Source organism: Halichoerus grypus, chromosome 3 (genome assembly GCF_964656455.1).
Source record: "Halichoerus grypus chromosome 3, mHalGry1.hap1.1, whole genome shotgun sequence".
Classification (NCBI taxonomy): Eukaryota; Metazoa; Chordata; class Mammalia; order Carnivora; family Phocidae; genus Halichoerus; species Halichoerus grypus.
The window spans coordinates 39856812-39874947 of NC_135714.1; the positions used below are offsets into that span (position 1 = coordinate 39856812).

Consider the following 18136-nt stretch of genomic DNA (forward strand, 5'->3'; position numbering starts at 1 on the left):
ACTTATCAAACAACTGGGACTAAAACTTCTTTTACCAAATTTATTGTTTTCTTACAACTTTATCATAGTTCTTCACTGAGGGAACTTACTTGATATCTATATCTCTATATTGTATCTGTATTTGTATATGAAACAGAGTTTCAGCTCTTTAATACTCCATGGTTGTGAGTGAAAATAAAATGGTAAAGTTCAGGCTGGTAGAGAAGAAACCTACGGCAATATTTAAGGAAGAGAAAGTCAATAAAATAGTAGATTATTAAGGAACTCCACTTTAGGGGCACCTCAGTGGTTCAGTTGGTTAAGCATCTGCCTTCAGCTCAGGGTGTGATCCGGGCTTCTGGGATCGAGTACCCCCCTCACAATGGACTCCAGGCTCAGTGGAGAGTCTGCTTTTCCCTCTCCCTCTGCCCCTCCCTCACCCTCTGCCCCTCCCACCTCCCGTGCACACACTCTCTCTCTCAAATAAATAAATAAAATCTTAAAAAAAAAAAAAAAGGAACTCTACCTTAACATAATTCACCCTTGTAGGAAGAATTCAGGGATTTTAATATTTATAAATAATATATCACACTCATGCTTTTCATGGGAGATCTGAGAGTTGAATTTAGCTTGGAAGGAAAGGAGAGGGAGAGTTAAGTTGAGAGTAGAGAAATACTGTTTCATCTCTGTTGCATACACTTAAAAGAAAGAAGTTCTAAATGACAGATTTGGGTTACTTTACTACACTGTTTTAGCTTCCATTTCTTGTCACTTTATTCTCTTGTAGTATTTTGTTATTTCATATATTGTAAACATGAACTGCAGAATTTTTTACAAACTGATTTCTTGGAAGTAAAATGATACAACCATTTTAGAGAATAGTTGGGAATATCTAGTTAATTTGAAGATATGCATACCATGTGACCCAGAAATTTCTCCTGTAGGTATATACCCCTAGAGAAACTCTTGCATGTGCGTACAGGGAGAACTGTACAAGAATATATGGCTACTGGAAAATGAAAATGGTTAGTACTAAAGTACTAAGAAAAATATAAGGTACCATTAGTTTACATAAAGTGTATATTGAGTCTAAAATCATGCAAAAATACTGTGTATTCTGTAAGAATGTATATATGTTAGTAAAGTAAGTATACATGAATGAAAAAGTAAATACAAGTTCATGACAGCAGTTATCTCCTGGACAGAGAGATATTTCTTGGGCTGTGATAGGTACATGAGTGTTTTTTATTATACTTCTTCTGCCTTTGTGTATGGTTGAACTATTTCATGATACATCTTAAGTCAAATGAATGAAATCTACTTTTAAAAACTATGCACACAGTGTAACCAAATTTCTGAAAATTTGGAAAATAAAGGAAAAATCACCCCAAATTACACCATTTTAACCCTCAATTTATTTTTTTTTAAGATTTATTTACTTATTTATTTGACAGAGAGAGACACAGCAAGAGAGGGAACACAGCAGGGGGAGTGGGAGAGTGAGAAGCAGGCTTCCCGCTGAGCAGGGAGCCTGATGCGGGGCTTGATCCCAGGACCCTGGGATCATGACCTGAGCTGAAGGCAGACGCTTAACGACTGAGCCTCCCAGGCACCCCTAACCCTCAATTTAAAAAATTAAGTAATTCCTTCAACATCTGAGTGAGGTTGGTGAATACAAATGTTATTTCTGCAGCTATTCATAATAGCCAAAATCAATCCAAATGACCATCAATGAGCGAATGGATAAACAAAACGTGGTATATCCATACAATGGAAGGAAATTCAGCAATAAAAAAGGAATGAAATGATAATATATGATACAACTTGGATGAAATTCAAAAACATTATGCTCAATAAAAGGAGCCAGACACAAAAAAACCACATGTTGTATGATTTCATTTATATGAAATGTCTAGAAAAGGCCAAAAAAGTGCCAAAAATAGATTAGTGGTTACCTAGGCCCTCAGAGGAGGGAACAAGGAATGACTACAAATGAGCACAAAGGTTGTTTAGGGGATGATGGAAATGTTCTACAATTCAGTTGTGGTGATGGTTGCACAACTTTGCATATTTACTAAAACTCATTGAATTGTACACCCCAATGGATGAATGTTATGGTATCCAACTTACATGTCAAAAAAGCTGTTTTAGGGGCACCTGGGTGGCTCAGTCAGTTAAGCATCTGCCTTTGGCTCAGGTTGTGATCCCAGGGTCCTGGGATTGAGCCCCATGTCGTCGGGCTCTCTGCTCAGTGGGGAGCCTGTTTCTCCTTCTCCCTCTGCCTGCCGCTCCCCCTGCTTGTGCTCTGTCAAATAAATAAATAAAAATCATTAAAAATAAATAAAATAAATAAAAGCTGTTTTTAAAAAACAGTCATTGAGGGGCACCAGGTTGGCTCAGTCAGTTAAGTGTCCAACTCTTGATTTCAGTTCAGGTCATGATCTCAGGGTTGTGAGATCAAGCCCTGCGTCGATCTCTCTGTCTCCTCCCTCTGCCCCTCCAATCTCTCTCTCTCTCTTAAAAACAAAAACAAAACAAAAACAAAAACAGTCATTATAGAAGAAACAGTTAGGCTTGAGGGAGGAGGAAGGGAATGTTATTTCAGCTTAAGGACATGAATGTGGTAGAATGTAAATCTGAAAAAGGACCCAGAATCCTAGCCCATTAAACTACATCAGTTGAAACCTTCCAGGTAGGTTGAGGTGGAGGCTGAAAGCAAAGCTTCCTTTCAGTCAGGGGCTCTGGAAAGAGGCCACCTTTTAGGAAGGCCCTTACCAACATGGAACAGCCATGGTAGAAAACATAGTAATGGTGGCACCATTAGGTAGAGGGAAATCTAGAGATCATGTTCCTGGTACTCCATGTTCTGTGGGTGGTTTGCCAGAGATTCAGAAGTTCCTGCATATCCTGAATTGGTGAAAGTGGGCACCAAGGCCTGAGAAAGAATAAACTGAAAGAAGACTTAAAGATTAGAATCCTGGGAGCAAATACCATGTATATATTGAGGATCCCCAAATATGTATGTCTAACTTGGATCTTACATCTAACTCGAGGCTCCCATCTTCAGTGGCCAACTTGATAGCTACCCTTGGGTACTGCAGAGAAATATCAAACTAAACATAGCCCCAAATGGCAATTTTGATTTCTACAGACCCACACCTCCCCACCCCCCCACTCTCCCAGGTTGCCACTCCCACCCACATCCACTGTTTCTGTTTCCTCAGGACATGGAATCCACTTTCTCTCTCTGCTGCCACCACCTGTTCTTGGGCACCATCATTTCTCTCCTGAACAAAGCAACCACCTCTCCATTTCCGCTTTTGCTTTCCTCCAACTACCCTCCACACAACAGCAAAAATATTTTTTTAAGTGTATTTGTTTATTTTTTTAGTAATCTCTACACCAGTCGTGGGGCTTGAACCCACGACCCCAAGATCGAGAATCATAAGCTCTTCTGACTGAGCCAGCCAGGTGCCCCACAAAAATCATTGTTTTGTTAACTTGGGTCCTGTCACTCAAGGGCTTAAAACTCTTCAATAGCTTCTCATTGTACACAGAATAAATCCAAACTCCTTCTGTTGGATGATAAGGCCCTGAATAATCTGGCTCTTGCCTAAATCTCTGTACCATCTGGCCTCCTTCCCCTTACTCACTATGCTTATTTACATTTGTTCTTTTCTCAATTTTCACTTTTCCTAAGCTTTTCCCATCTCAAGGCACTTACTGTTCCTTCAGTTCGTACTGACCTCCTGCCTTCTTCTCTGCCACATTTCAGCTTAAATCTGCCTCTCTCAAAGTCACCCTCTCCAATCACTCTCTGTAAGGTAACCTCCCTTTCTAGTCTGCCTTTGTCCTGGTTTTGTTTTCTTCATAGCACTTTTCACTATTTGCAATTATTATGTGTTGGTTTACTTACATTCTGGCCTGCTCCGCTTATGAGAATTGAAACTCTGTGAACCATATGCTATTTACTATTGTAGCCCCAGCATCCAGCATAATACGTGGAACGCTGTAGTGCTCAACAAAGATTTGTTGAATGGAACCACTTAGAAAACCACTTGAATATTTCCTCCTATTGTTCAATTTTCAGAAAGAAACAGATTTTCTTGGCTGGATCAGACTATTTTGATTACAAGGAATGAGAGCCCATTGAAGCCTAAATAAAAGGGAGATTTATTGTGCAGACACAGGGTTCTCTCAGGAAGCTGAAGGGCAAAGGTACAGACGTGTCTTAGGAAAGAACTCAAAGCAGAAACTGGGGTGATGTTAGAAGCCTATGGATTTTGCTCTACTAGCAAGTTAACAAGTTAGCCTGCCACGGTTTCATAGATTCTGGCAGAAGACACAAGATTCCTGCATTAGAGAAAAAGAACAATATGTCATTTATACCAATAGTATTAGCCAGCGTTTGCGCTGGTTCCAAGCTCTGATTCCCACAGGGTGGGACGTGAAGAGAGCCGAGTGATGCTTACATACCCAGGGGGTTGCGTTACAGGTGAGAAACCCTGAGTTACGGGAGCCAAATTTTTTTTATCATGGGTAGTATGCATGCCTGACCTTGGCTCTGGGAAGGCACATTAGCTTTATCATGCTGGATAGTAAACAAACCTGCTCTTTGTTCCGGAGAGACACATCATCTCTATATTCCAAGGCTGTTTGCTGTGTAAACATTTTTTAAAAGATAATCCAGAACAAGGGCAGTCAGTGCCTCACTCACAAGATATGCAGAGATGCAAGAGATCCAGGGAGAAATGTCTCCCACCAATCAAGTGGTGGGGAAGTGGGGACAGGATGAGCTAGGCAGAAAAAACGATGGACATCCTCCACATATACATCTCAGGGAATAAGTGCAGCACTTTTTACAAGTGAATTTAGGGAATATTTACTAATTTTATCTTACAAAACCTCTGTCCTTAGACCTGTTTTTCTTAAGAAACACATTGATACCTCTTTCTAAAAGGCACCTGAGTGGCTCAGTTGGTTGGGCGACTGCCTTCGGCTCCATTCATGATCCTGGAGTCCCGGGATCTGATGGAGTCCCACATCGGGCTCCCTGCTCCGCAGGGAGTCTGCTTCTCCCTCTGACCCTCCCCCATTTCATGCTCTCTCTCTCTCTCAAATAAATAAATAAAATCTTAAAAAAAAAAAAAGAAAACAATATTGTATTTTCATAACAATTGGTATGGAGAACAATTTAAATTCCTGGCAATGATGCATTTGAAATAATTCTTTGAAAATAGTTTCTCTCTCTTTTTTTTTAATTTTCTGTTTCCGTTATTTAAAGTGCAGATTGTGGCAAAGGGTCAAGGTGGGTATTGTTTTGTTTTTCCTGCCTAAGGGAATGTGAACTATTTTGATACTGTGTGAATAAAAACAAAACTTGAAACATTTATAACTGACTTTAAAAGAAATCTAAGGCAGTACTAAGGGAGTTAAATGCTCTGGTCTAATTCCCCATAACCATTTCAGATATTTTTAAATTACATTTGTGTATGAATTTAAAATTCTAGTTACCCAGAATTCTGTGGATAAAGAAAATCATATAGTCTTGGGAAGTAAACCAATAGTCAAAGCTTGCTGCTACCAGAGTAATCTTACTCTATGATTTCTTTCAGATCAATGATTATAGAGTGGTAGTTTGTAAATAACTATGATTTATTTATTATTTCTTCACTTATACTGGTTGTTACATTTGTCTTAGATGATGAAACCATAAAATATTGAGCTTAAATCAGTTTGATTCTCTGTATAAAGAACTTAGCATAGCAATTAAACGTAAATACTTGCTAAATTAAGAAAATGGTCCTTAAAATAAAGAAAAGAAAGACAGAAAATTGTCCTCAAGTCAACTACAGAATCAGGATTTTAAATCTTTATGAAAGGTGAACATTTAGAAACAGCCTTCCCTCTAATTCAGTGTGAACACTTTTTCTTTGTCTGTCTCTGAAATTTAAGAAAGATAATTCCTTTGTCCCCTTATTTCTCCCGTTTCTAACCCAAGAGAAAAGCAAACCTATTTCAGGTATACTTAGCGAGAGCTAATATGTAACAACAAATCTAAATAGAACAGATTACACATTGTTGTTCATGTGACAAAATGTGTCCTTAAACTAGGGAAATATTTCAGTTAACAAGGGTTCATTAGAAACTACATGCAGGACACTAAACTTATTTACTGAGAAGAGTGAAGAAAGTACAAACAACAACAACATAACTTCCTTTCTTTAATGTACTCATTCAAAACGTGAAATGCCATTCACCTGCTGTCGGGATTGCAAAATGTAGCTACTATTTGGATAAATGAGTGTGCTATTTAAAGTGTGGAACTGCTTGTGACTAGTGCATGGTAAGTACAGAAATGGAGACTAAGCATGTAGAGACCTTTTTTTAGCAATTCGACAGAATAATTTTCTGCGTGTTGAATCTAATAAAAAAAATTAGGTGTCAATTTTGTATATCTTCTTAAATTTACTTTTTCTAAGAATTCATTTTTTTTATATTTTACAAAAGTACCATTCTCCTACAGTTTGGAAGTAAAAATAAGAAAACTGGTCCTTACCACAAATCGTTTTAGAAGCTGTTTCAGTAGAGAGCATTATAAAGTCATCTATGATGACTACTACCCGTAAGCAGTCACTGAGCACTACGTCATATGATGTGATTATAGGTTTGCTTACTAAATAAGCTAGATGTATTGACTGTTAGGTATGTACTGAGAACCCAAAATATTTGGGGTACCTGATGAAGTTGACGTGCTAGCCATGACCTCTTGGTCTACAATCCCTTCTCGGAAATGTTGTAGGATCCTGTTCACCTCTGGGAGCTGGCCTCAGCTTGTTCCATCACAGTGGACTAATATTAGTTAGCCTAAATAATATGTGAGTCTAACATTATGTCACCCAAGAATCTGGAATTGGGACACTGAGAGACTGAGTGGTTAGGTCACAGTTGGGCGTATGAGCTGAAATGTCAACAGTTGTTACAACACCAAACCACATGTAAGCTGATGTTATAAAGGGAACACAGAAGCCACGAGTAAGCAGAAATTTTGCGAGCGAATAAAGGGAATGAGAAACTGGCAAACGTGCAAGAAGCAGAAAAGAGAGGGATCTTATTAAAATAGAAATCAGATCATGTCACTTTTTGGCTCAAAATCTTGCCTTTTCTTCTCATTTTAGAGTAAAAGTCAAAGTCTTTACAATGGCCTACTACACCCTATGGAATCTTTCCTCCATCCCCCTGAGTTCATCTCCTACGATTCTCCCCCTCATTCATTCCAGTTTAGCCACACAGACCTTGTTTTTCCTTGAAGCCAGCACATTATTGCCTCGGGGCCTTTGCACTTGCCATTCTGTTCTATTTCACGTTCTTCCCTAGTTACCTGCATGTCTTGCTCTCTCACCTCCTTCAGACCTTTGCTCAAATGTCATTTTCTCAGTGATGCTTTCCCTGACCACTCTGTTTAAAATTGTAATCCCATCCCCACCCACACCCCTAATCCTCTGTCCCTGATTCATTTTTCTCCATAGCACTATCATCATAAGGCATACTATACATTGTACTTAAGTGTTTATTGTCTGTCACCCATCACTAAAATGTAAGCTCCATAAGGTCAGGTGTTTCTCTTCCTGTTTGGTTCTTTGCTATATGCCCAATTCCTGTGCCTAGTTCCTGGTACATGGTAAGTGCTCAATAAACACGTGGAATAAAATAAATGAATAAATCAGTAATGGAAATGGAGGACATTGCTTTGCTTTCTTGCTTTGTAATTCTAGTCCTCAAGGGGCCTGGTCACACTCTATTACCTATCATCAGATGTTAGAATACTACCTTTTAATAGCTCTTTTCTTTTTTCTTTTTTTTAAAGATTTTATCTATTTATTTTGACAGAGAGACAGAGAGAGAGGGAACATAAGCAGGGGAAGTGGGAGAGGGAGAAGCAGGCTTCCCTCTGAGCAGGGAGCCCAATGCGGGGGCTCCATCCCAGGACCCCAGGATCATGACCTGAGCTGAAGGTAGATGCTTAACGACTGAGCCACCCAGGCGCCCCTTCTTTTTGATTTTTTTTTTTAAGATTATTTATTTATTTATTTATTTGACAGAGAGAGACATAGCGAGAGAGGGAACACAAGCAGGGGGAGTGGGAGAGGGAGAAGCAGGCTTCCTGCTGAGCAGGGAGCCTGATGCGGGGCTCCATCCCAGGACCCTGGGATCATGACCTGAGCCAAAGGCAGCCACTTAATGACTGAGCGACCCAGGTGCCCCCAAAGCACAGTTTATTGAGCGATAGTAAAGTTATTGGGTTATAGAGTACAAAGCTCCCGAACACGGAGGGAACCAGAGAGTGTTGCCACCAGAATTTCTAAGTCTAGGGGTTTTTACGGGCTTGTTGGTGGGGCTGTTTTAACCTGATTAAGTCTCTATGCACCTGTCATCCAATCAGGTTTTTGTCATCTATATATCATGTGGGAAAGAGTGGAGGGCAGGGTGGTGTAAAATCCTTTAAGGGTGGTTTCCTCTTGGGGTGGGGGGGGCCCTTGTCCCAGCCTGCCTTTCTTCCAACTATCATAATTTTTATTGAGATGATTCAAGCGGTTTTCTGTTCATTGCAACCAACAAATCAAGATTAAGATAACTACCTATCCCTGAAGGTCCATCTCAAATCACACTCCTTCTGGGAAAACTCTTATTATCCTAGGCAGAAGGAATAAATTTCTATTCCCCTAATACTCTTAAAAAAAAAGTCATAGAAAAAAAAAACACAAAGAAAAGCCTTTGTATTCTCTCTTTTCTATATTGCTCATGTGGCCTTTTCACATGCTGCTTTGTATGTACAGACACCGATGCACATCTCATCTCCTCAAATGAATAATAAGCTGCTGCAGAACAAGGAGCACATTCCTTATGATCTTTATCATCTCTGGCTCCAAATGGTGTGCCTTGAACTAGGAACAATGACCAAATGAACAAATGTTAATGCAGCACATGACAGGGCCTTATATGAACATGTCCATTCAGAGTTATGCCTCACATAACATACCAGAATGAATCTCAGATCAACTGAAGAGTTGAATGTAAGAACTATAAGAAACTATAAGAAAAAAAAGAAGTGATATTTGCCATTTGTTTGGAGGTCAGAAAAAGGACTGTCTGAACTTTGCACATTTCAACTAGACTGACCCAATAAAAATGAGCCTGAAGTCCTCTCACAGGTCATTTTGGATCCTTTTTTCTCCTGCCCATAGTCTCTGTTCCTGGTACTAATCCTGGCTGGAGCCACTGCAAGGCTGGCTCTTTAAGGGACGATTGAATACTCTTGCCCAAATCTAAGGCTCCAGAATCAAGCCCATAGCTACAGTCGTGTAGAAGATCTGACAATTACATGATTGTGTTCAGTGAGCACATCGGCTTTAGTGTGAAGGTGGTGGCCTTTGTTAGTCTGTCGACTAAGTGTAGGAAGAATTGTTTTTTTCTGCTTGTACTCTAACAGGCCATGCCCACTCTTGGAGGGGACCTTGTGCAACATTATGATGTAGCTCTGAATGCATCTGAGGTGGAGAAGTACAAAGGCATCTCTTTGTTCTGGCTGTTAGAGAGGTTGGAGAAATTCATTGCCTTCCATGCAGCCTGCAATTCCATCTTTGAAAACAATACCCATTTCCAGGCTCTCCCATTATCTACATACCCTCTCCCTGCCAGGATGGTCCTGGTAAACACCGTGATCTGTCCTGCTGCCAACGCACAGCAAAATTTTGGTGGTTTTCTCAAGAACTGTCTATAAATGATACCACATCATAATTTGGGTCCGAGACTCAGAGGATGCTTAAGCAGAATGGCTGAGAGCTGCATGTGACTGGAAGTTGCCCAAATACCTGGCCACAATACATGATCAACTGACCTGGGCTGGTAAAATGGGCAAAAGTGAAAGCTCCACCGATTTGGGAGAATGGTGCTTGTAGAAAAGAAAAACCAGGTCTTGCAATTATGCTAGTAGACAAACGTGCCAACAGACAGAGCAGCTCTGTTTGAACCGTGAGCCACCACATCATGTTCAGGAGCCCCATCTGAAGTAAACCATACCGACTGAAAACAGTGGAACCACCTGTGCTGTGCCCTACCACTCATCTCTTCCCTACCCAGCCCAAGAACCTACCCTCATTTCTCTAGACGAGAGCACAGGTGTGAGATGAGGGCTATCTGGTTTCCAAGAACTTTGGGGAGATGGAATCTGTTTACGGATCAACACAGTGGTGGACTCTTGGGCATCAGGGAGCTTTGCAGATTGGGCCCTGGTCCAGGATATCTGGTTACCAATTTGTCCCAAGGCTAGAAGCTCATAATCCTGCCAGGCAACAGCAGTACTGGCCCTTTAAATGCAACTGTTTCTCCCACATATCTTGCTACAAAGGCCATAGAAAGGCAACTGCCTGCAACCACTTAGTATTTGCTAAGGATCACCTTCTCATCTACTGTTGAGACCACTGCCCCTTGCTCTGCTCTGTTTCCCTAGTTCTATACTTGCTCTTTTGATATCTGCTTCTAGTCTTCCTTACTTCAGGACTGTTTCAAATTTTCCTTCTCTCATTTATAGGCCTAGGGCTCTTGCCAGTAAATTCCCTTAAATCTTCATGCTTTGTTGATTTAGGTGTACTACTGCCCTGGGTAAGAGATTCCCCCTACTAACTTCTTCTCCGTAAAACTAATCTAATAGCTTTTCCAATGAGAAGCTCAGAGGTTGAAACTTATCTTAAACTGCTGACTGGGGGGTCTTGAGGACTCCTGCATCCACCTCTCAAGTGCCTGGAGTACTGTCCAAGTAAATGGCCTACTAGGAAATCTTTTGAGCAAGAAGTAGTGGAATTGCCTCTCTCTCTAAGGAACAGATTGTTTCAATGTGTTGGGCTGAGACTTCAAAACTGGCAAACCTGCTCTTAGAGCAAGAGGATTGAGTCATTGGGTATCATAAAGGCAATAACCCTTGCTCCCAATCTCCACCTCAGATGGTAGCTGACTGAGATATCAATACGCCTATAAGGTCCTTTTCTTATAGGAAAACATGGAGAACTCATTTGGTCATGGACTGTTGGAGATTGTGAGTGCAGATTCTGAAGTCAGACCACCTGAGTTCAAATCCAGCTCTACTACTTCCTGACCATGGACCTTGGGAACTTATGTTACCTCTCTGTCTCAGTTTCCTCATTCATAAAATGGAAATGATGATGTTAATAGCAGCGACCTCAAAGGGCTATTGTGAGTTTTAAATGAATTATTACATATCTTAAAAGTGGTCAATGATTGTTAGCTACTATGATTATTAGGCCAATTCAGAAATACCTGGATATTTACAGAATTAATATTCTAGGGTACATATAACTTTGTTTACATAAGGATGATGATAAATAAGAAAGTAACCTTTCCAGACATGCTTGGACAAATTGAATAGTTGATGATGTCTTTCAGTCTGTAATATCCCAGGAGTATCTCAGAGACTCAGGAATGGAATTGTCTACAACTTCTGAGATAGACGAGTATATTAAGTATCTCAGTGACAGCTTAATTTGCTTTAGCCTAATACAAACCTCTATTTTTTTTATTATGTTATGTTAATCACCATACATTACATCATTAGTTTTTGATGTAGTGTTCCATGATTCATTGTTTGCATATAACACCCAGTGCTCCAATGCAGAATGTGCCCTCTTTAATACCCATCACCAGGCTAACCCATCCTCCCACCCCCCTCCCCTCTAGACCCCTCAGTTTGTTTTTCAGGGTCCATCGTCTCTCATGGTTCATCTACAAACCTCTATTCACGATCTACTATCTCTATAGCATCTCTAAGTCAATACTCAGAATAATATATTTTAGATCCCAGATCAGATTACTGGGATTTGTATTATCAACTTGGAGATTTGGATGATTCTTAACAAGTTTTCTCCTTTCCTTAAATGGTAGGTTTTCTAGATCATGGATACTCAGAAGTAGTTCAGATCCTACTTTTCCAACTGTGCTGTGCTGCTGATATAGTACTTACAGAGGAAATAATAAATGTTATTTAGCAATCTTATCTCCTCACTTGCTACCACAAAAAGTGTGGCAGAAAAGGTATTGTTTCCTTCAGGGCTATGATAGCAGTCTCTTAAGAGTTTAAGAGTATGTTCACATCTGCCCTGATCATGAATCTCCTCACCCCTACATCAATATAATACATGCCCCCACGCTGTGATAGGGGGCCACTCTCTGGCCAGAGGACCTTCCAGAAGGAAGTGATACCTGCCATTATGGCCACTTTTGAGGCATCCCATAAAGGTAAGATCTGATCAATGCTGACTAGAAAAATTCTAAGGTCCAAATCTTGGGTCCCTCTTCTTTTTGCCCATAGGATTTCAATTCAGAATCTCATATACACCTAGCCTTTGAAGTTCCTGAGATTCCTTCTTAAAATTGCATATGCCAAGACAGTGAAGAAAAGACCCCTTGACAGACCTGAGGAGGTACACCTAGGAGAAGGATGCTGGTGAAGAATAGGTGAGAGAGGACACATGGGAAATGACTAGCCAAGTGGGTGTGTGTGAGGATAAAATGGATGTGTTGGATAGTAGAGGTTTCTTCAACAAATTTGAGCATGTTTTAAACAAATGCAAATATTTCTGTAAGCGCCTTGAGGTTTCTAGTATCTTTTTTTTTTTTAAAGATTTTATTGATTTGAGAGAGAGCACGAGCAGGGTGGGGGGCAGAGGGAGAGGGACAAACAGACTCCCTGCTGAGCAGGGAGCCCGACACGGGGCTCGATCCCAGGACCCCAAGATCATGACCTGAGCTGAAGGCAGATGCTCAACCATCTGAGGCGCCCTTTCTTTTAATGTCTCTCTTTTTTTTTTTCTGCCTTGCGGTTTCTTTTTTTTTTAAAGATTTTATTTATTTATTTGAGACAGAGAGAATAAGAGAGAGAGAGCACATGAGAGGGGGGAGGGTCAGAGGGAGAAGCAGGCTCCCTGCCGAGCAGGGAGCCCAATGTGGGACTCGATCCAGGGACTCCAGGATCATGACCTGAGCTGAAGGCAGTCGCTTAACCAACTGAGCCACCCAGGCGCCCTACCTTGCAGTTTCTAAACTACCTTTGGGCATGTGCTCAGTTACACACTCACACACACATATGTACATACATTGTGATTAGGGATTTTAGGATTGCTGAATACCTTTAGGCCATTGAATAATAGTTTTTCCCTCTAAATACTTACAGTGGTTTGTAATATTTTTCACTTCATCAGGAGTTTTGGCAGGAGCTAACATGCAAGTAGGAGCAAGTTACGGAAAGGGCCACACCTGCTGAGAAAAGGAGCCACTCCTTCATCCAGGAACAAAGCAAGCTTATCGTGAAAGGCAACACCTGACAAACCTAGTTGAGGCACCTGTGATGCACACTGCAGACACGTACCAGCGGAACTTCTCCTATCTCCATGAGAGAGCCACTTTTAGAGTGACTTTTTAAAAACATGCTCTAACACTTCTGAGTCATCAGAGAAGACAGTACTGTAGTTAACCTGAAAGAGAAGGATCCAGGCAACATTTAGGACATAATGGAAATATTCTTGTCCTCATACTTTTAAGTGAGAACCTGAGACTTTCCTCAGCAATTCTTAAGGGCTGTTGACACGCAGGAAGTGGAGAATGACCTAGTTTTGAGGATGACATATATAGTGTGACATGTTGCTCTTTGGAAGACAAATATATAATTTAAAAAAAACAACCATTCAACATTATTAGGAATTTCCACTTTAAAGATTTGAGACATAACAAACACATTTATCTGAAATTCTGTTAGGAGGCTTCACTTGACCTAAATCCATCATTTATTCAACACTTATTGAAAATCTGCAATATAGTAAGGGCACCAGGGATAGCGCAGTGAATCCCGTTTTCACGTAGTTCATATTCTACTGGGGAGAGATAGGCAACAAACAAAGGAAGAAATAGACGATGTGTCAGAGGAAAAATGAAACAAGCTAAGAGCTTGGGGAATGATAGGGATGCTATTTTATGAGGATCATAACGATGAGAATAGTGAACTCAGTTGGTGAGATATGAGCTGAGACCTGAATGGAGAGAGTTAGTAATGTGACAATGTGGAGGAAGAATGGATCCTAGATAGAAGGTATAGCAAGTACAGAGTTCCTACAGTAGAAACATGTTTGGCATGTTTACAAAAACATCAAAAAGGCCAGTGTGGCTGGAGTGGGGTGATGGCGGGGAAGAGTGATTGGAAGTCAATAAGATACTTGTACAAGCTGCCAAATATCCAGTCTTACAGCCAAGAAAAGGACATGGTAGTTTAAATATGTTGAGAAGCAAGTCGAGGTTCCTAGCAGGGGAGTGACCTGATGCAACTAAGCAAAGGATCATGTGGTTGCTGTGTGCATCACAGATTGTAAGCAGCGAAGTGGAACAGCCCATTAAGAGAGTACCACAGTAAGTTAAACAAGAAAAGATGGGAATTGGAATGACAGTCGTACCAATGGAGGTGCCAGGAAGTATTCAGATGTATTTTAAATATACAGCCAGTATGACTTGCTTAAGGATCAGAGATTAAGGTCAAGCACCACATTTGTGTCACAGCTAGAATCTGCCACCGGGCCTTCTGATTCTCCATTCATTGCTCCTTGTCACACCAACCTCTTCTTGCTTCCATGAAATATTAGTGTTTAACTTCATAATGTCATATGAACTATTCTTTTCAAGGAATATATTTGAAGTGTTCTCATTAAAGAACCTAGCTAGTTGGCATCTATTTCACAAACTGTTAAATGCAAGTGAAAAGTGCTATATGTGAAGTAGTCATGATACTGAACCCTCCGGCAACTAGTTCAGATGTGTCAGACAGACATGATATTCAGATGTGCATTATATAGATAATACGTATTACTTCACAATTATTGTGTTAGCAAAGACATCTTTTGATTAGATACATATATCTATGAAAATGCTTATTTATAAGTAGTCAGCAAATTTTGAAAATACTCAATGCTTTTTTTTTTTAAAGATTTTATTTACTTATTTGACAGAGAGAGACACAGAGAGAGAGGGAACATAAGCAGGGGGAGTGGGAGAGGGAGAAGCAGGCTTCCCTCGGAGCAGGGAGCCAGATGCGGGGCTCGATCCCAGGACCCTGGGATCATGACCTGAGCTGAAGGCAGACGCTTAACGACTGAGCCACCCAGGTGCCCCGAAAATACTCAATGCTTTTTTTGCTATGAATAAACATCTAGACCTTGACCTGTCAGAATTTACATTCTTCTCAACAAACCAGATATTGAATGTCCGCTGTGTCAGACACTAGACATGAAAAAAACCCAAAATAAAATGGTCCCTTTTCATCAAGTAAACAAAAACAAAACAGCAAAATATTTAAAATACAAACACCTGTTGAAAACTATTGATCAGGTAATGCTAGAGTAAACAGAACAACTGAATCCTGTGGAATTGTCAGGAAAAGTTTTCCTAGATATGCGAGCATGGGTTTTAAAAAAAGGAATCAGATTTGGCAGGTGGAATATTCTAGGCAAGGAAAATACAGCACAGAGAGGCTAAAAGGTAGAAGTAAGCCATGGCACATTAGTCCACACCCAGGTGTAATAGGACTGGATCATTATAAGCTAAGGGTGGAGGAGGCAATTAGAGGAAACCTGCAAACATAAACCAAATAGTTCACAGCTGACATCTGAAAATAATGAATGTGATTAAAAAATAAACCCATTTAAGTTGGTTTTGGTTTGTTTTGCTGTTAGTACACATTATAAACAGGTGCCACTGAAGGCAGATTTTTTTTACATTCATACATCCCTCAGCATTCATCAGTATGTTTATTTTTGCTTATTAGGTTTATTTTAGTTCTTTTAATGTTTATTTATTAAGTTCTCTTAATACACTTTTTAAAAAGGCAAGCCACACCATGAAAAAGTTTTTCCCAAGAAAACGATCCAAAGAGCAGATTACGCATCAATTAATAAAGGTAAGAGGAGCGGTTTTCTATCCCCCGCTTCCAAGCCAGTGTGCAGTAAACTTTAAGTCAGAAAAACTGTTTTAATCGATGAGATGCCTTTAAAATGCTTAGTACAGGGGCGCCTGGGTGGCTCAGTCCGTTGAGCGGCCAACTTTTATCTGGGCTCGGGTCTTGATCTCTGGTGAGTTCCAACGGGCTTTGGGCTCCTCGCTGGGTGTGGAGCCTACTTTAAAAAAAAAAAAAAAATGCTTAGCATAGTGTCTGGCCCATAGTAAGCACTCAACAACTTCTGGTTATTATTTTGACCTTAGACCTCTCAACCATTTGCGATTCTGTTTTCTCATTTTCAGAGGAAGAAACAGGTCACCGACAGTCCCTGAGGCTCCTGCCAGCGCTCACAATCTCCTATTTCAAGTAGGCATCGAATGAATATTTGCTGAACAGACAAAATAAACTCTTTCCAAGGGGTCCGGCTAAGCGCCCACCAGGGAACCAGCCAGGAGATAGGATCAGGCGCTGGTCCCACACGCCAGTGTTTGGGGGTGGAGAACACATCACACGCCCCCCCATTCAAGACCAATAGGCGGAGAATCTGAGTTTGCGATCTTAGCCCTACCCACAGCCAAGTCTTTACTCCTCTCCCGCCTCTGCGAGCCTATCTCCCCGCGGGGGCCCCGCCTGCGGCCAGAATCGCTCTTCCCAGCCAGCGGGGCAGCTTCCCACCTCCACGGCGCTCCGGACACGCCCCTTCCGGCCGAGGACCCGCCCACCGGCCTCGCCCACGGCCCCGCCCCTCCGCGAGCTCGGCGCTCGGTCCTCTCAGCGCCCGCCGCCGGCCGCGTCCACCCCCGACGCTCTGAGGTCACCGACGGGGCCGGCCTGCGGGGGGCGGAGGGACGGAGGGAAGATGGCGGCCGAGGCCGGATATTGGCGCCGCCTCCCCCAATCCTGGAGCCGGCGCAGATGAGGCGGCTCGGCTGGGGCCAGCGGCGCTTCGGAACCCGAGCTGGGGGGACCCTGGCGGTGGGGCCTGGCCCTGCTGTATGCCGGCGCCTCGGCTAGAGTGAGCGGCGGCGGCGACGCCTCTTTGCCCTGGCCCTCTCCCTGTCGCTGTGAGTCCGAGCGGGTGGCAGGCGGCACAGGCGGCGGGGCCGGGATGGAGGACGTTAACTCCAACGTGAACGCGGACCAGGAGGTGCGGAAGCTGCAGGAGCTGGTGAAGAAGCTGGAGAAGCAGAACGAACAGCTGAGGAGCCGCTCGGGGGCCGTGCAGGGCGTCGGCTCCCTCGGGCCCGGCAGTCCGGTTCGGGCTGGCTCGTCCACTCCCTCCTCCGGCGCGGCGTCCCCTCGGGGCTTCCCCTTGGGCCTCAACGCCAAGTCCGGCGGCGGGGTCGGGTCGGGCCCGAGGCGGACGAGTAGCGAGGAGCTGCGGGACGCCACCTCCTTGCTGGCAGCGGGCGAGGGCGGCTTTCTGGACGAGGTGGAGCCGCTGCGGCCCGAGGAGCTGGAGCGCCTGTCAGGCTGGGAGGAGGAGGAGGAGAGCTGGTGAGCGCGGGCCGTCGGGCCGGGGCTGGGCGGGGACGGGCCCGGGGGCGGAGAGCGTCTTCCGAGGGTACCCCTGGTAAGACACCTCGCTTTGTGTAGCCAGATCCGCTCTCTTGACGGGGACTGGTGGGTTTTTTGCTTTGGCTGCGGAAAGGTCAACTGGAGTTGGGGATTCAAGGCGTGCTAGAGGAACGAACGGCGTTGTAGCTAGTTTTATTTTCCCCTGGGTTGTGGTGGACCCTCTGGGTTTTAGACCCTGTTGGGGTCTGTGGTTTGGCACAGCCTGGGAAGGAAGGGCTCCTCGCGGGGGGAGGAGTCGGCGGTGGGAAACTGCTTTGTAAAGAAAGGATCTTGCTTTGTGTGAAATGCTGGCTTTCGGAGTGTGGTCTGAGTATTTTGGATGTCGGGGAGGGGTCTGCATGATGAGGTATCACCGGGTGCGGGGAGCAGGCGAGAGTGGTCTAGTGCGGTCGTCAGTGGTTTGGACCGGTGGGAGATGCGTACATTTCTGGCCGCGATGGGGAGACCGTGTGAATCAGCACTCCCCTTTGGGTAGTGGGGTAAAGCTTGCTTTGTGTAAAGAGGGCAGAGGATGGTACTGCTTTGTGTGAA

General features: G+C 42.8%; 1 protein-coding gene and 1 long non-coding RNA gene across 4 annotated transcripts in view; one reads left to right on the forward strand and one right to left on the reverse strand.

Moving 5' to 3' along the window:
* Positions 1–16039: 16039 nt before the first annotated feature.
* Positions 16040–16804, reverse strand: LOC118536335 (uncharacterized). Its single transcript, XR_004917629.2, has 2 exons — positions 16596–16804; positions 16040–16205 (listed from the first exon to the last, which is right to left on the reverse strand). It is a non-coding gene; the product is annotated as an uncharacterized LOC118536335 (long non-coding RNA).
* Positions 16805–16878: 74 nt separating this feature from the next.
* SLAIN2 (SLAIN motif family member 2) overlaps positions 16879–18136 on the forward strand; it is an 80557-nt gene continuing 79299 nt past the window's right edge. For all 3 annotated transcript variants that reach the window (XM_036093047.2, XM_036093048.2, XM_036093050.2), the window contains exon 1: positions 16879–17524. In XM_036093047.2, coding sequence (XP_035948940.2) covers positions 17136–17524 — 389 coding nt within the window. In that variant the 5' untranslated portion in view covers positions 16879–17135. The remainder of the gene's footprint in view (positions 17525–18136) is intronic.